The sequence below is a fragment of the Squalius cephalus genome (genome assembly GCF_949319135.1).
Source record: "Squalius cephalus genome assembly, chromosome: 24".
Classification (NCBI taxonomy): domain Eukaryota; kingdom Metazoa; phylum Chordata; class Actinopteri; order Cypriniformes; family Leuciscidae; genus Squalius; species Squalius cephalus.
Window position 1 is genome coordinate 5,390,429 of NC_137145.1, and position 19,524 is coordinate 5,409,952.

Here is a 19,524-nt window from a genome sequence, read left to right on the forward strand (position 1 = left end):
AAAAGCTGACTTGTCTTGTTACTCTTTCCTAATTTTGTCATTAGCATTAATCAGTAACATTAAAGAACGCAATACAAATGCACAATTCATTAGGCTAAAAAACTATTTATTAGGGGAAATGTTAATATTCAAAATCTCTTTTATTTTATTAGAGCTATTTTTGTGTAAAAACAAACAAACAAAATCTCATGGAAAAAAAATATTCCATCATTCAAATATAATATAATATAGAGTTAATAATATGTTCTAAATGTATATATAAATAATAAATCAAATTTATTTAAAACATTATAATATAAACTTTTAGAATAGACATTTCAAATAAAATAGATTAACATTATTATGTAAATTTAAATATTATAAATTAATGTAAGCTCAAATCATGATAAGTTGAAGTGCCATGTAAATAATGTTATATTCACAAATTTAGTCTAATGTTTTTAGTATTGCAATATATGCAGTTTTTCTTTGAAATTTATCTTGCTCTCTTTTACTACGATTTCAGTGCTTTGAAACCTTAATTTACTTACACATTTCGAATGAATATACATTAATAAAATAATAAAAAATAAAAAATGTATTTTAAACTTAAAATAATAACATCGGCGTAACGTCATGATCACATGATACGACCGCTCGCAAACCGCTTCCTGTTTGCTGTTGCGAAAGCAGACCTATTAGAGCCAAGATGGCGGCGCTTTTCAAAGCACGGAGAGGTCAGTAGAGTTACTGATTATTACTGCATGTTTACGCCAGTGTCATCACAGCTCATGAGCGACTCTGTCTGCATATAATATACCGCTGGATGCATTTGCAGCTGCTTCATTAAAGGGACTAGTACAGAATGATTCTAAGCCCATCAAAGTGTACAAACATTTGACTGTCTGAATCTCTTTTGGAAACTGAATAAATATTAACATAGAATTATTCCCTTTATGTGACGCTGTTTCGGCTAGGACTTAATTTAAGACAACAAACTAGTCATCGAATATAATAAGAAAATCATGAGCAGTGCTTATCTTATTAAAATGAACTTGAAATGGCTTCTCCATTATAAGGCATGAATACGTTATTATGAAATGTTAGTTTACTATGTTCGTGTTATTTTGGATGGTTATTGTCATTTATGGGTTTAATCTTTACCCTGACAGCTGACTGTTTCATATAGATTACATAACAAATGTCACTCCGGGTCCTGATTTAAAAAAAAAGAAAAAAAATCACACATTGTGAACTTCGATTTGTTATATGAAAGGATTTAACCATGTACACAAACAGAACACTACACTTTAATGCTGTTTTTAACATTATAGCTATTATGGACAGTGCGCAGACTCTCCATGATCTTTCACCTACTTTTATTCTGCAGGTTCTGCGCATGCGCGTGAACTTTTATTTCATTCGCATATACAGTAGTGTGCAGTGGTGAAAGTCCTCACAGTTTTTTTTTATTATAAATCAAATATAAATACATGTCCCAGTTACACTTAATGTTATCGCATTTTCCTGGTTAAATATTACCTTACATTACATAAAAAAAATCTATTCTATTTTGGAGGTTTACAATGTTATTAATGTTCTATTTATTAAAACCAAGTATAATTCTCATCAAGTTAGTGTTTTAAGCAGTTTTACATTTATTCCAAAATAATAACTAAAGGCAGTAACAATTTAAACAATATATTTTTATTTGTTCAGCTGTTCTTTTTAATAGAATAAAACTTATTTTGGGGTCATCAGTCATCAATCTCGGTAAACACTGGTGACAGACACTGGTGACCAAAAAAAAAAAAAAAATTTAAGGTGGATAGGTGTCATTTATGCAAGTTAATCCATGTAGCATTAATTGCTCTCTTAAGTTGTTTTATCATTATTCATTTGAAAATTCATGCTGATATCATCCCCGTTTCTTACCCCATCAGCTCTAGGCATGGCGGTAGGCCATGGCGTTCGCTGTTTGACCCAGTTGGCGGAGCTGCCAGAGCTGCACCAGATGATGAGGCAGACGTGTAAAGACTACGCCCAAAAGGAACTCGCGCCCATCGCTGCCCAGCTGGACAAAGATCACATGTTCCCAGCCAAGCAGGTAAAAGAAACCTCTGCCATGCAGTTCCACAGTCTACAACAGTCACTGCCTCTTGATCTGAGCATATGAGGATGACTGTGGTTGATTTTGACCGGTGTAGGTTCAGGAACTCGGAGCGATGGGAGTCATGGCTATAGAGGTGCCAGAGAGTCTGGGTGGAGCTGGGATGGATTATCTCGCGTACTGTCTCGCTGTGGAGGAGCTCAGCAGAGGATGTGCCTCGACTGGAGTAATCGTCAGTGTGAATAATGTGAGTCGCCTTTTACTCGCGCCACGTCCAAAACCAGACACGTTCTTCCCTACCATATATCTGAAAAACTGAGTAGTTTGTCCGAATACATGGTTAAAAGTACCCCGATGACCTACTACTTCCGCCAAGATTCTTAAGTGAGCATTTGATAGACACTTTATTATCCCATGAGTAGGGCTGTCAAAAGATTAATCGCGATTAATCGCATCCAAAATAAAAGTTTGTTTTTAATAATATATGTGTGTGTACTGTGTATAATTAAATTTGTATATATAAATACACACACATGCATGTATATATTTAAGAAAAATGTGTTATTTATATATAAAAAAAATTATATTTATATATAATATAAACTATATAAATATATATACAGTATATGTATGCAAATATTTCTTAAATATATACATGCATGTGTGTGTATTTATATATACAAAATAATTATACACAGTACACACACATATATTATGTAAACGCAAACTTTTATTTTGGATGCGATTAATCGCGATTAATCTTTTGACAGCCCTACCCATGAGGCCACGGGAGAGGATTTATGAATGGCAGTGAAGTGACGCAACTGATGCTGTAGGTCACATGATAATGACAACATGGCGGATGTAGTACTTCTGAATTTCACTCATACTACACACATTCATACTATATAGAACATACTTTTTTAGTTCTCAAAACGTAAGTTACAAACCAAATGTAGCATCTTCTATACTTATAATTCTGCTGAAACATCTACCTTTACTTAAAGGGGTCCTATGGACTCTTTTCACTGACTGATGACACATTTCCACACATTACCAACATCGCAAATATAGTAAAGTTTTTAATATTGTCATTTAAAAAAACATTTATAATGCTTTACTTTTATATTACCTTGGCAGTAAATGACCAAAAAACTAATTAACGCTGCTGTGAGGGTGTTTCTAATACAAAATTTGACATCTTTCTCTCTTCTGACTGCCGTAATCAGTCTCTATATTTTTTCCCTTTTTTGGAAAGGCGTTGAAACGCTATCGTGGATTTCTTTTTAGAGCAAATACAAAAATTATATTTGCTGTCGCCTCCCATTCACCACTATAGAAGTTTACCCAACTATGACGACTTATGCTTCTGTAAATGCTTTTTTACTAGGGCTGTCAAACGATTAATCGCGATTAATCGCATCCAAAATAAAAGTTTACTGTAACTACTGTATACTGTATGGAGTATAATTATTTTCTATATATAAATACACACACATGCATATATATTTAAGAAAAATGTGTTATTTATATATAAAATATTTATATATAATATAAATTATATATAATATAAATATATATACACAGTATATACATGCAAATATTTCTTAAATATATACATGCATGTGTGTGTATTTATATATAGAAAATAATTATACACCGTACACACACATATATTATGTAAAAAAAAAACTTTTATTTTGGATGCGATTAATTGTTTGACAGCCACTGATCTATATAATGACAGTCATTCTATATAGATCAGTGTTGACAGCCCTATTTTTTACATTTTCATCTTTCTTTAGTGTGTAATGTTGCTGTTTCTGCATGAAAAAGCTCTACAAAGTCCCTCCAGTGGGAGTTATTCTCTATATCAGTGTCAGTGTTTCTGAACTCCCTGAAACGCCTCCATTGTAGTCTTGAGTTTTCTTCCGGGAACGAACACGTCACAATATTCCTCATTTAAAATGTAAAAAATGTGAAAAATAATGTTTTTTTTTTGGAACATTAAAGGTCCCCTTTAAGATTATGGTTAAACAACAAACACATGCAATGCCCATATGGCAAAAATATATATTTTCATATATATATATATTTTAAATCTATTTCAAAATATACCAAAATTAGCCAAAAATACACTGCTAAAAATACAATTCCAATCTTTAAATTCATTTTAGGTCATTGCAAAACATATTATTAGGGGAAAAAAATGAGTAATATATTTTGTCATTTGAAACAGAGTTCAAACAAAATATATTTTCAGTTTGTAAAATGTCCTTAAGCTGCACTGTTAACAACATATTTAGCAAATATTTGTTTTTAGTCACTGTACCTGGGTCCAATTCTGAAATTTGGCACAGAAGAACAGAAAAAGCAGTGGATTACGCCCTTCACCACGGGGGAAAAAGTGGGCTGTTTCGCTCTGAGTGAACCAGGTAAACACGACTGCATTTCTGTGAGCTCTGAAAAACACAGGTGCAATGTCACACACGATCTATAGATCCATAGAGTTGTTGTGTTTACAGTAACATCAGTGATTTCAACTGTGTGTGGTATGAAATGTGCTAAAGATGTGTTTTGTTGCTATAAGGAAACGGCAGCGATGCAGGTGCAGCATCAACACTGGCCCGGCAGGAGGGAGACGAGTGGATTCTGAACGGAACCAAAGCCTGGATAACCAACTGCTGGGACGCCTCCGCCACCGTCGTTTTTGCCACAACAGACAAGAGCCTAAAACACAAGGTGCTAGTTGCATTGATGAATGAACCAATCTGAAAAAGATTGATTATACAGAATAATTGTAATTAATGTTTTTTTTTTTAAATTTCAGAAAAATGTGAATAGCCATTTGATTTGGTATTCAAGGGGTGAATAGGGGACATTTTCAAATATTTCAAAGAAATATATTTATAATTATTTCAGTATGGTAATGTTTTTTTATTCTACAGGGAATTAGTGCCTTCCTAGTGCCGATGCCTCATCCGGGGTTGTCTTTGGGGAAGAAAGAAGACAAACTGGGAATTCGAGCTTCATCCACTGCCAATATCATTCTGGAAGACTGCCGCGTCCCACTCGGCAACATGCTGGGAGAGCGAGGAATGGGCTTTAAAATTGCAATGGTATGATTTTAACATGCTGTTGTCATGCCAGTGTTTTTCTCCTATATGTAAAAATGATTCAAGCAAACTTAAAATGCTTCTTAAAACCATTTAATTTTAGGCAAGTTATAAAACTAAAGCACTAGAGCTGCATGATTAATCGTTAAAAGATCTGCGATTTCATTCCTAAATGACAACAATTCGTCTGCGTCTATTAAACCTTTGACAAAATCACACCGGAGTATTCAGATCTGCGTTGGCGCTGCCGCTTATACAGAGAGAGCTGTTGTCATGTGTAGGTATGAAACAACTTCACAAACAGTCTTTTCAACCATACAGTTATTTCTGCGTTACAAATATTCATATTATCACAGAAGAACTGGGATAAAAGTTTATAGTTCGGATATAAACACTGATGTCTACGAAAGCGATCAAAATAGAGCAAATCCCCTTTAGAAAGTAACATAGCGCTTCAAATAACGATTGTATTGATTACATTATTACGCCAGTAGGTGGCGACAAGTGACTGTTAAAACATTTATTTGTCATTGAATCATTCATTCAAGAGTTTGTTCAAATAAAACAAGTGAAGTATTTTAGAGTGAGTCATTGAATCATTCATTCAAATTTAAAAAAATAATAATTCAGATTAATTATACATTTTAAAGAAACTGCTGCAATTACCATTTCGTCAGAACCTCTAGTAAATTACAGATTATTTTGTTAAGTTATCTGTTCAGAATTGCGGGAGAATCGTGATCTCTGTTTTAAACAAAGAAAACGTGATGCTCAATTTATCCAGAATCGTGCAGCTCTATAAAGCACTTTCACGTTTGCATTCTATTTGCTTTGTTTACTTGTGATCTAAGTCTAATGGCTTCTCTAACAGCAAACTCTGGACAGCGGGCGGCTTGGTATCGCAGCGCAGGCTATTGGTATCGCGCAGGCAGCGCTGGACTGTGCGGCTGATTACGCTCATAAAAGAACGGCTTTCGGCGCTCCGATTGGAAAACTGCAGGCAATACAGGTAAGGAAGGAAGTGGGAAAGTTTAGTGTTTTCATCTTTCACCTGGGATGATCTATAAATGCCTCTTTCAGTTTAAACTGGCAGACATGGCCTTGGCCACAGAAAGCGCTCGTCTTCTCACCTGGAAAGCTGCAATGCTGCGAGATGCAAAGAAACCTTTTACTAAGGTTAGTGTGTCTTCTCATAAAAAAAATAAAAAAAACGATTGTAAAATTCACGGTATATGTGCTAACTGATTGTTTATACTTGATAAACTCCAAATACCCTAGAGACCGCATAAGAAACTCCCTAGTAGACACTGTTAAAAATCTAGCTTATAAATATGTACTGTATATATGTGTGTTTCTTTGTTCTCCAGGAAGCTGCCATGGCTAAACTGGCTGCATCTGAAGCTGCTACCTTTGTCTCCCATCAGGTAATCATACAGAAATGTTGTATATTGTATACAGGGCTTGACATTAACACCTGCCAACCAGCCAAATGCAAGTGTATTTCAGCAGTGGCGTGTAATGCAGTCACTTCTACAGGGTTCCCATGGGTCCTTGAAATCCTTGGAAGTTTGTGAATCTGAAAAAAAAAATTCAAGGCTCTGGAAAGTTTTTATAAATGAACATACATAGATACAGGTCCTTGAAAGTTTTCTCGAAAAAAATCCATATTAATCCATCTGGTTCGCTAATGTTTTATTACGCCAACACTTCGTGGCCTATGCATACTAGCATTTACTTTAGTTACGCGCGTTTACGCGTTACGTTATGTGTTTCCCGCGTGAGGTACTTTGTGTTGTACGTTGCCATGACTTTCACGCGCGCACAAAACTACTACGATGGTACCTCAATGTTTCACAGACACATCGTGAAACATTGCAAAAATAGTCTGAAACCGCAGAAACGTGATGCCTGGAAAATGCTAATTTCAAGATATCTGGCTCACCAAAGAAGATTACAAAGAATGGTCCCGTATTTAAAGGTAAAATTATGTATTTTACATAGACCCACACATTAATTTGCGGGTGATTGCATGTTAGCATCTTTGTTTCCATAGCGACGGAGTCTAGAGAACATGCGCAACAATGTATCTTACAAGGTAACACGATGTAACCTTCCTCTCACTTGAAATGTGTCCCCACATTAAGTCCTTGAATTTTAGGGTATTGGACTTGGAAAGTCCTTGAAAGGTTCTTGAATTTGACGTTAACCAAGGTGTGGGAACCCTGCTTCTAATAGCCACTTTGGCTGGTTGAGTTTTATATATAATATATACATTTTTCAAATGTAGTCTTTTAAAAAGGTATCTGAAATCATAAACTAAGTGCAATGTAGTGTTGCCAAAAATATAGATTTTTCCGCTACATATCGATACTGAAATATCTGAAACGCTTCCAATACTCATTTTCCACAGAATAGATACACGATACCAGCATTGCTCTCTCTCTCTCTCTCTCTTTCTCATCTCTCTGACAGACACAAACCCGTCTCTCCTCACTCACTCGTTTCTTGTTGTTGGTGATACAGGGCTTGAATTTTGGCGTGGGATTGTGCGTATTTTGTGCTCTCACCCAAAGTGCGGCACATAAAGCCGCCTCTCAAAACTAAATTTACTTCTTTTTCGCTGCTTATTCTGCTTAAAGTCAAATAGACACAAAATAAGGACAAAAAATGCTGGCCTTGGCGAGTATTCATGTAAACACAGTCAGTTATGGTATAAGGCGAGACACAGCAGGCAAAAACATCTTTTTTTTTTTTTACTGGTCAATTTAGAGATTTTGGGATATTTGTCTTCAATAACATGTCTTCTTTCAGACTTGTGGTGGGAAAAAAAGTCCGAAATACACATTTAGGTCTTTATTTTACTACACTTTGTCTGTTTGCGTCTGTAGATTTCTCATAAATTCAACAAAAGTTGGCGTTCTTAATCAACATGCTGCTCCACGATCTCTGTCTGCTCCCTGTCATCACATGCACTGCTGGAAAGCTCTCTCTCTCCTGTACAATGCTGTCAGATCCAAATATGGTCATTTCCTTTTTATCAGCAACCAATCGTGAAAGTAAAAGGGCTGAATGCGCAATCTCATTGGCTGATGATAAATCTTTAAAGCCCGTTTTCTCAAAATGACTTTTCTCTCATACTCCAAGTCCGAAATCTCCACTTCAGTAGCACCAATATACACCAAACTTTCCAGTCTTGTACCTAGTTATATTATGAAGACATTTACATAGGGATTTGTAAATATATTATTCCTAGCCTGATTTATATAACATTTTATTCCAAAAAACATGGCGAAAATCATTTTTTTAAGGCTATTGACAGTATATTCTGATTTACAGGATAACAAAAGTAGATATCCATAAATCCCTCTGTAATTTTTTTCCCATCTAATATGTGAACACAATGAAAAACATTTTTTTTAACCTGGCTTTATCCAATACTCAGATTTCGTTTTTTAAAATATATGCAAATTAGCGCACATTTAATTAGATATTGCCTAATTTGCATATTTAAACATTAAATTACAGAAAACTCGTAATACATTTTTTTTTCTCATCTTAATGTAGGTAATCAACTGGGAAAGTTTCATGGTGATATCTCCTAGTTACAAATTTTACCCTATTCACCTGTAGTGTCTCGCCTTAAAGTGAACATGAACAGTTGAGAAAGAAAACGTATGTGTAACAGTATAATGGATCTGTGCATTAGGTCTTAAAGTGACAGCAGCCTAATATTCCTGCTGCCAATTTATGAGATAATATTAAAAATATCTATATGGCAGTCTTTCCCCATGGTATCGATGTCAAAACTGTGGCCAGTGATAATGCTGAGCAGCTAGTAACTTGAAGGAGAACTCCGGTCAATTTTAACATTGAGCTCATTTTTTTGTAAATTTGGAGTGCTGTCAGTACAGAGAACAACGACAAAAGTCGGTGTTGCCTACACCATGTTATCCTCTTTTTAAAATTTGCACCCTGTTGACTTCAATGGGGCAAGTTTTAAACCTGCTTTTAGCCTCTTAACATCCTTGATGTGTCATTACAAGTGCACAGCCAATGTGAGTGATTCATTCAGAGTGAACACGGGTGAATCTGACTGCAGTAGATGTGAAAGATATGAATAAAAATGATGTTATTTAAGCCAGCGCAAATACCTGTATTTACATCCTGTTTTCGGTCGAAGTCCAAAGTAGTCGATTGTCGAGTTCACGCGCATTGGTTTAGTTACCTATGATCACGCGCGTGAACTCGACAATCGACTACTTTGGACTTCGACCGAAAACAGGATGTAAATACAGGTATGAGCGCTGGCTTAAATAACATCATTTTTATGTTTTATATCATTTTATTTTTATTTTATTTTTTGTCGTTGTTCTCTGTATTGACAGCACTCCAAATTTACAAAAAAAATAGCTCAATGTTAAAATTGACCGGAGTTCTCCTTTAAGAAAACCACTAGCCACAGTGGCTGGTGAGCAAAAAAGTTAAAGGACAAGTTTGGTATTTTACACTTAAAGCCCTGTTTTCAGATCGTTTCTGATTAAATAGAACGGTTAAGATTAAAATTTGGACACATGCTGCTGTCCCGAGAATTTTAGGTTTCTTTCGCTTTCCCCCCCACCTACAGAATGGTTGCATAGGTGCACTGGAACAATCCTTCCTAAAACGCATTAAGCTTTCGTTTACAAAGACATGAAACTCACCGAGTGGTCAGGGATGTCCACTGATATGCTCACACAAAAATCGCTGTAGGTGGGGGGGAAATAGGTCTGTAGGTCCTTTAATGTCAAGCCCTGATTGTATATATTTTTATTTCTAAAGCAAGAAACATTCACACATCATAGATCCAGTAACATGAGTATTTTGTTTAAATGCGAAGGCCATCCAGGTTCTGGGCGGAATGGGTTACGTCACAGACATGCCCGCCGAGAGACACTACCGGGACGCCCGCATCACAGAAATCTATGAAGGCACCAGTGAGATCCAGAGATTAGTCATTGCAAACAGCATTCTCAAAGAATATCAACAGTAGAAGAGCTGATGTCCACGCCAACTCGCTCTTCAAAACACTGCTGTTACATTACAGTGCCTGGATTGGTTGAACTGTTACTGTGATTGGCCAGTGCTGAATGAAGGAACGCCTGTATTGATGTTGATCTGATTCTGAAAGTGCATTTTCATATTTGTGCCACAAGAGTGCAGTAGAGTGCCTGGATCTTTTGCATTGAATCATACTAGAGCACCAGCCATAAGGACTAATTCAGTTTGACCTAAAGAACTTTGCTGATTTCACTGGGAATTGAAATGCATATCTGATTGTACATAATGAATTGGATGTATTTGTTATGCATTTTAAAATAAATAATAATATACAATTTTATTACTACAAATTATCTGAAGTTTTTTATTTTATCTGAAGTTTTTATTGTAACAGCAAATATTCCTCTGCAGAAAATTCCCTACTAATAGTTTTTACTCTTGGTTCTAGGTACATTATTCATGACATGGGACACAGTTTAAGGATTTTGAAACTGCTTACATGCACTGGCAGATGTTCCAGATGTTTCTTTGGACCATTTAAATTACAATGCTGAAACTATCGACAAATTTCAGTGGGCTTCAAAAGTCTTGAGATCATTAGCGAAAATGCTTCTGTTTCATAGCAGACTATGAAATATTTCTTATTCATTTTGCATAATTACTTAACTGTTTTATGTTTTCAGTATCGTAAAACAATTTATTTCCAGGTTTATGTGAAAACATTTTTTGCATATGATTCTCAATTAAACCATTTATATCTTTAACCCCTTCAGACCTGTTTTTTCCCCTCTGAGTTATTATTAGCTACTTGATAATATTTGTTCTTCTCCGATGTAGAAATGACTCTAAAAAACAAGATTTGTGCCAGTTAATTTTCTATTAGATTTTTTTCGTGTCCACTACCATGGATGCCATGACTGAAGCAACGTAAAATCATTATATTTTAACCGAGGTATGAACATATGTATGTGAACTTGTGTTGAAGATTTAAAAAAGAACGCACAAACTGTATAGCAATCAGCAATGCAATAAGAATGTCTCAAAAAACTTGTTTGAGATCCATTTAAAAAAAAAAAAAAACCTGTTTAAATAATTAACACTCATACATCTGCTGTGGGCTCCCTTCTTCCTGAGCTCATGGGGAAATGAGCGCTTGACCAGATTTGGCTTAAGTCCCTCCTGCTGCTGGACTCTAATCTACCGGCACATCAGGGAAGAAGAGGCGCCATCACATCTTGTGTGCAGTTTCTGTCAGTTAAGAGCATGTAAGCTTTTCTCACAGGTCTCGGAACTGGGTCAAAGTTCCACAATTCCTGAGACCAGAAACGATGCTGATGATTTTAATGAGAATAAAGGTCATGGCTCTTGGCTTTTGTTGTCATCGCTATAACAATGCGTGAGATGATAGGCTACTTAACCTTGGTTACAGTGGCCCACCTAAAAAGTATATATTAGACACTTAAGATAAACACATTAAAAATGTATTTAAAAATATATCTATTTTTAAAAGAAAGATAGCAAAAGCGCATTATTCAAAGCAAAACATTCACAAAAGGAATAAATGTTATGATATTTTTAAGTAGTACGGAGCCCCTAAAGGGACATGGTGAATTCAATGCTTTTGCATTATCTTGTAAATGTTTTGTGTTCGTTTTTTGTGAAGGAACAGAGGAACGCAAACATTTAGGGAGTGAATGCAAAGTTTCTTGGAGTTAACGCAAACATTTACGGAGTGAACGGAAAGTTTCTTGGAGTGAACGCAAACATTTAAGGAGTGAACGCAAAGTTTCTTGGAGCGAACGCAAACATTTAAGGAGTGAACGCAAAGTTTCTTGGAGCGAACGCAAACATTTAAGGAGTGAACGCAAAGTTTCTTGGAGGGAACGCAAACATTTAAGGAGTGAACACAAAGTTTCTTGGAGTTAACGCAAACATTTAAGGAGTGAACGCAAAGTTTCTTGGAGCGAACGCAAACATTTAAGGAGTGAACGCAAAGTTTCTTGGAGGGAACACAAACATTTAAGGAGTGAACGCAAAGTTTCTTGGAGCGAACGCAACGTTTCTTGGAGTTAACGCAAACATTTAGGGAACGAAAGCAAAGTTTCTTGGAGTGAACGCAAACATTTAGGGAACGAAAGCAAAGTTTCTTGGAGTGAACGCAAACATTTAAGGAGTGAACGCAAAGTTTCTTGGAGCGAACGCAAACATTTAAGGAGTGAATGCAAAGTTTCTTGGAGTTAACGCAAACATTTAGGGAACGAAAGCAAAGTTTCTTGGAGTGAACGCAAACATTTAGGGAACGAAAGCAAAGTTTCTTGGAGTGAACGCAAACATTTAAGGAGTGAACGCAAAGTTTCTTGGAGTTAACGCAAACATTTAAGGAGTGAATGCAAAGTTTCTTGGAGTTAACGCAAACATTTAGGGAACGAAAGCAAAGTTTCTTGGAGTGAACGCAAACATTTAGGGAACGAAAGCAAAGTTTCTTGGAGTTAACGCAAACATTTAGGGAACGAAAGCAAAGTTTCTTGGAGTGAACGCAAACATTTAGGGAACGAAAGCAAAGTTTCTTGGAGTTAACTCAAACATTTAGGGAACGAAAGCAAAGTTTCTTGGAGTGAACGCAAACATTTAAGGAGTGAACGCAAAGTTTCTTGGAGCGAACGCAAACATTTAAGGAGTGAATGCAAAGTTTCTTGGAGTTAACGCAAACATTTAGGGAACGAAAGCAAAGTTTCTTGGAGTGAACGCAAACATTTAGGGAACGAAAGCAAAGTTTCTTGGAGTTAACGCAAACATTTAGGGAACGAAAGCAAAGTTTCTTGGAGTGAACGCAAACATTTAGGGAACGAAAGCAAAGTTTCTTGGAGTGAACGCAAACATTTAGGGAACGAAAGCAAAGTTTCTTGGAGTGAACGCAAACATTTAAGGAGTGAACGCAAAGTTTCTTGGAGGGAACGCAAACATTTAAGGAGTGAACGCAAAGTTTCTTGGAGTTAACGCAAACATTTAAGGAGTGAACGCAAAGTTTCTTGGAGGGAACGCAAACATTTAAGGAGTGAACACAAAGTTTCTTGGAGTTAACGCAAACATTTAAGGAGTGAACGCAAAGTTTCTTGGAGCGAACGCAAACATTTAAGGAGTGAACGCAAAGTTTCTTGGAGTTAACGCAAACATTTAAGGAGTGAACGCAAAGTTTCTTGGAGCGAACGCAAACATTTAAGGAGTGAACGCAAAGTTTCTTGGAGGGAACGCAAACATTTAAGGAGTGAACACAAAGTTTCTTGGAGTTAACGCAAACATTTAAGGAGTGAACGCAAAGTTTCTTGGAGGGAACGCAAACATTTAAGGAGTGAACACAAAGTTTCTTGGAGTTAACGCAAACATTTAAGGAGTGAACGCAAAGTTTCTTGGAGCGAACGCAAACATTTAAGGAGTGAACGCAAAGTTTCTTGGAGTTAACGCAAACATTTAAGGAGTGAACGCAAAGTTTCTTGGAGCGAACGCAAACATTTAAGGAGTGAACGCAAAGTTTCTTGGAGTTAACGCAAACATTTAGGGAACGAAAGCAAAGTTTCTTGGAGTGAACGCAAACATTTAAGGAGTGAACGCAAAGTTTCTTGGAGTTAACGCAAACATTTAGGGAACGAAAGCAAAGTTTCTTGGAGTGAACGCAAACATTTAAGGAGTGAACGCAAAGTTTCTTGGAGTTAACGCAAACATTTAAGGAGTGAACGCAAAGTTTCTTGGAGTGAACGCAAACATTTAAGGAGTGAACGCAAAGTTTCTTGGAGCGAACGCAAACATTTAAGAAGTGAACGCAAAGTTTCTTGGAGTTAACGCAAACATTTAAGGAGTGAACGCAAAGTTTCTTGGAGCGAACGCAAACATTTAAGGAGTGAACGCAAAGTTTCTTGGAGGGAACACAAACATTTAAGGAGTGAACGCAAAGTTTCTTGGAGTTAACGCAAACATTTAGGGAACGAAAGCAAAGTTTCTTGGAGTGAACGCAAACATTTAGGGAACGAAAGCAAAGTTTCTTGGAGCGAACGCAAACATTTAAGGAGTGAACGCAAAGTTTCTTGGAGTTAACGCAAACATTTAAGGAGTGAACGCAAAGTTTCTTGGAGTGAACGCAAACATTTAAGGAGTGAACACAAAGTTTCTTGGAGCGAACGCAAACATTTAAGGAGTGAACGCAAAGTTTCTTGGAGCGAACGCAAACATTTAAGGAGTGAACGCAAAGTTTCTTTGAGTGAACGCAAACATTTAAGGAGTGAACGCAAAGTTTCTTGGAGCGAACGCAAACATTTAGGGGGTGAACGCAAACATTTAGGGAGCGAACACAAAGTTTCTTGGAGTGAACGCAAACATTTAAGGAGTGAACGCAAAGTTTCTTGGAGCGAACGCAAACATTTAAGGAGTGAACGCAAAGTTTCTTGGAGGGAACGCAAACATTTAAGGAGTGAACACAAAGTTTCTTGGAGTTAACGCAAACATTTAAGGAGTGAACGCAAAGTTTCTTGGAGCGAACGCAAACATTTAAGGAGTGAACGCAAAGTTTCTTGGAGGGAACACAAACATTTAAGGAGTGAACGCAAAGTTTCTTGGAGCGAACGCAACGTTTCTTGGAGTTAACGCAAACATTTAGGGAACGAAAGCAAAGTTTCTTGGAGTGAACGCAAACATTTAGGGAACGAAAGCAAAGTTTCTTGGAGTGAACGCAAACATTTAAGGAGTGAACGCAAAGTTTCTTGGAGCGAACGCAAACATTTAAGGAGTGAATGCAAAGTTTCTTGGAGTTAACGCAAACATTTAGGGAACGAAAGCAAAGTTTCTTGGAGTGAACGCAAACATTTAGGGAACGAAAGCAAAGTTTCTTGGAGTGAACGCAAACATTTAAGGAGTGAACGCAAAGTTTCTTGGAGTTAACGCAAACATTTAAGGAGTGAATGCAAAGTTTCTTGGAGTTAACGCAAACATTTAGGGAACGAAAGCAAAGTTTCTTGGAGTGAACGCAAACATTTAGGGAACGAAAGCAAAGTTTCTTGGAGTTAACGCAAACATTTAGGGAACGAAAGCAAAGTTTCTTGGAGTGAACGCAAACATTTAGGGAACGAAAGCAAAGTTTCTTGGAGTTAACTCAAACATTTAGGGAACGAAAGCAAAGTTTCTTGGAGTGAACGCAAACATTTAAGGAGTGAACGCAAAGTTTCTTGGAGCGAACGCAAACATTTAAGGAGTGAATGCAAAGTTTCTTGGAGTTAACGCAAACATTTAGGGAACGAAAGCAAAGTTTCTTGGAGTGAACGCAAACATTTAGGGAACGAAAGCAAAGTTTCTTGGAGTTAACGCAAACATTTAGGGAACGAAAGCAAAGTTTCTTGGAGTGAACGCAAACATTTAGGGAACGAAAGCAAAGTTTCTTGGAGTGAACGCAAACATTTAGGGAACGAAAGCAAAGTTTCTTGGAGTGAACGCAAACATTTAAGGAGTGAACGCAAAGTTTCTTGGAGGGAACGCAAACATTTAAGGAGTGAACGCAAAGTTTCTTGGAGTTAACGCAAACATTTAAGGAGTGAACGCAAAGTTTCTTGGAGGGAACGCAAACATTTAAGGAGTGAACACAAAGTTTCTTGGAGTTAACGCAAACATTTAAGGAGTGAACGCAAAGTTTCTTGGAGCGAACGCAAACATTTAAGGAGTGAACGCAAAGTTTCTTGGAGTTAACGCAAACATTTAAGGAGTGAACGCAAAGTTTCTTGGAGCGAACGCAAACATTTAAGGAGTGAACGCAAAGTTTCTTGGAGGGAACGCAAACATTTAAGGAGTGAACACAAAGTTTCTTGGAGTTAACGCAAACATTTAAGGAGTGAACGCAAAGTTTCTTGGAGGGAACGCAAACATTTAAGGAGTGAACACAAAGTTTCTTGGAGTTAACGCAAACATTTAAGGAGTGAACGCAAAGTTTCTTGGAGCGAACGCAAACATTTAAGGAGTGAACGCAAAGTTTCTTGGAGTTAACGCAAACATTTAAGGAGTGAACGCAAAGTTTCTTGGAGCGAACGCAAACATTTAAGGAGTGAACGCAAAGTTTCTTGGAGTTAACGCAAACATTTAGGGAACGAAAGCAAAGTTTCTTGGAGTGAACGCAAACATTTAAGGAGTGAACGCAAAGTTTCTTGGAGTTAACGCAAACATTTAGGGAACGAAAGCAAAGTTTCTTGGAGTGAACGCAAACATTTAAGGAGTGAACGCAAAGTTTCTTGGAGTTAACGCAAACATTTAAGGAGTGAACGCAAAGTTTCTTGGAGTGAACGCAAACATTTAAGGAGTGAACGCAAAGTTTCTTGGAGCGAACGCAAACATTTAAGAAGTGAACGCAAAGTTTCTTGGAGTTAACGCAAACATTTAAGGAGTGAACGCAAAGTTTCTTGGAGCGAACGCAAACATTTAAGGAGTGAACGCAAAGTTTCTTGGAGGGAACACAAACATTTAAGGAGTGAACGCAAAGTTTCTTGGAGTTAACGCAAACATTTAGGGAACGAAAGCAAAGTTTCTTGGAGTGAACGCAAACATTTAGGGAACGAAAGCAAAGTTTCTTGGAGCGAACGCAAACATTTAAGGAGTGAACGCAAAGTTTCTTGGAGTTAACGCAAACATTTAAGGAGTGAACGCAAAGTTTCTTGGAGTGAACGCAAACATTTAAGGAGTGAACACAAAGTTTCTTGGAGCGAACGCAAACATTTAAGGAGTGAACGCAAAGTTTCTTGGAGCGAACGCAAACATTTAAGGAGTGAACGCAAAGTTTCTTTGAGTGAACGCAAACATTTAAGGAGTGAACGCAAAGTTTCTTGGAGCGAACGCAAAGTTTCTTGGAGTTAACGCAAACATTTAAGGAGTGAACGCAAAGTTTCTTGGAGCGAACGCAAACATTTAGGGAGCGAAAGCAAAGTTTCTCAGAGGAACGCAAACATTTAGGGGGCGAACGCAAACATTTAGGGAGCGAACACAAAGTTTCTTGGAGTGAACGCAAACATTTAAGGAGAGAACGCAAAATTTCACGGAGGAACGCAAACATTTAGGGAGTGAACGCAAAGTTTCTCTGGGGAACACAAACATTTTGGCAAAAGCATTGAAATATATTTTTTCCTCCCATCTCATATTTTTTCCATCACCATGTCCCTTTAGGGGGCCTGTACCTTTTAGAATATTTATTAAATTCAACTGTATTTAAACACAAGCCGGGAATGTATTTATTTTTTATTTTTTTATCAGAAACAAAAAAATCCCTAAACAAAATGACATTGCTCTTTCTACAGTTCTTTTATTAAAGTGTACACTTCAGACACTTAAAGGATATGAAGCATGCATCATTCATGTACCAGTAAAATAATGCAACAGGGCACATTATTAACAAAAAACTTTTTTATTTATTACTTTGTACAAAATTGTATGAAACCTTTTTTCAGTGAATCTGAGCATCTGATTATCAAAACAGTCTTGTGTAAAAACTGCAGCCTGGAGTCTATAAGCAGAACAATAGGCATTATTCAGTGTCTTATTGAAGCACAGACCGTGTCTAATTAGTGCAGTATCGTAAAACAGAACAAAAACAAGAAATATAGACCCTCCCTTCAACACTACCCCCCCCCCCCCCAAACCACATCGATGTCCGTTGACCCTAATATCATTAACAAAGACAAAAATACCCGTGTATATCTAATTCATTATTACCATGACATACTGTTAATATAACAAATGACAGAAAAACATACTCAAACGTGTTAATACATTCTGTTATTCCATTATCTGAATGTTTGCATCTAGTTTGATACAAGACCTGTTGCATGTATGGATGTTGACGGTGTCCTGCAGTGTGACATGCTTTATTCCATCTAAAACTATTTTAATCAACATTTCTTTGTATCATGACATGCAGCATTAATGAATATGGAATATTTGTCCTTAAAAAAATAATTTCTCATTTAAAAGAATGGTTATTGGTGAACAAACCAAATACTAAACAGATTTACAGCCTTGAAAGTCCATTTGAGCAGAGCCACTAGTCCATGGTTAATGGTTGAGGTGATCACACGTAGTTTCGTTTATCATAGTCCCCATTGAGAGATGTGCTTTTTGTAGGTGGAGGCACATATTTGAGGGGATACGAGGATTTTTCATCTTGTGGACGGGAGAAACACAGAATTGCTCCTCCGACCAGAAGCATGGCAGATGCTGCCCATCCGATGTAGAGCGCAGCTCCGATTTCTCTCTTCTTTGAATAAGGAACATGAGGGTCGTAGAATTCTGAGATGATGTTATTGGCCATCCAGCACAGAGGCACCAACACGAACAAGCCCGCGATGATGTATATCACCCCTCCTACGTTGACTACTTTGGCTTTGATGGACTCTTGACTGATGCAATTGGTGCATTGAGCGCCGGCGATGGTTATCATCAGAGCCAGGACACCCAAGACAGCTGAGATGATCGTCAGAGCCCGAGCAGTCTGGAGGTCAGTGGTCAGCGCCAGGACAGAGTCGTGCATTTTACACTGCATCTGACCTGTGCTTTGAACCACGCAGGACATCCAAAGCCCGTCCCAGATGTTTTGAGCCACCAAAATGTTGCCCTCGATGAAGGCGGACACTTTCCACATGGGCAACCCGCAAGCCACCATCACCAAAAGAGTCCCGATGACGCTCAAGCCAAGTCCAATAATCTCCAGACATGCAGAAATCATCTTTGCAAAGTTGTTTTGATGCTCCTTCTCTTAGTTTAGAAAGTCTGGTGAAGTCTAGATTCCCCCGTGAATCTAAAACAGGTGTTTTGAGCAGAAGTATATCTACATCGCTTGGCAGTGTTGCAGGATGAGATGCAGTTGGAGTTTTGCTGCTCTGGTATGCAGGGAGGATGCTGTTATAGTGCACTCACAACAAAGAGGAGCAGCTCCAGCCAATCAGAGCGCAGCGCGTCTCCAAACAGCCAATCAGAAGTGAGAGGAGCTGGACAATGCTGGATAACGCTCAACTTCATTACAATTCTGGGGGTGCGTTTCCCGTACAACGACGTAACCTGTTTTTATGCAGTCTATGGACGTATCCCGCTGCTTCACTACCATAGTACGATGCATCGTTGAAGAAATCAACTAGCTAGACATTACTGTTTCCCGAAACTATATTGTCGCAAAGTGGTTGTTCAACCACGCTGGTTAATGATGTCACGCACGTGGTGGAGTAATAACTTATATTAATGACTTTGTTTGAGATCGAAATAATGATA

General features: G+C 37.4%; 2 protein-coding genes across 2 annotated transcripts; one reads left to right on the forward strand and one right to left on the reverse strand.

Moving 5' to 3' along the window:
- The first annotated feature begins 638 nt into the window (after positions 1-638).
- On the forward strand, positions 639-11,013 carry acads (acyl-CoA dehydrogenase short chain). The gene is made up of 10 exons (XM_079861734.1): positions 639-716; positions 1,923-2,086; positions 2,187-2,336; positions 4,413-4,524; positions 4,680-4,831; positions 5,038-5,208; positions 6,077-6,214; positions 6,286-6,381; positions 6,573-6,629; positions 10,082-11,013. The coding sequence occupies exons 1-10, from the start codon at positions 689-691 to the stop codon at positions 10,232-10,234; spliced, it is 1,221 nt and encodes a 406-aa protein (XP_079717860.1). The 5' UTR covers positions 639-688; the 3' UTR covers positions 10,235-11,013.
- Positions 11,014-17,627: 6,614 nt separating this feature from the next.
- Positions 17,628-19,124, reverse strand: cldn5b (claudin 5b). The gene is made up of 2 exons (XM_079861464.1): positions 18,145-19,124; positions 17,628-18,111 (listed from the first exon to the last, which is right to left on the reverse strand). The coding sequence occupies exon 1, from the start codon at positions 18,983-18,985 to the stop codon at positions 18,332-18,334; it is 654 nt and encodes a 217-aa protein (XP_079717590.1). The 5' UTR covers positions 18,986-19,124; the 3' UTR covers positions 17,628-18,111; positions 18,145-18,331.
- Between the last annotated feature and the right edge of the window lie 400 nt (positions 19,125-19,524).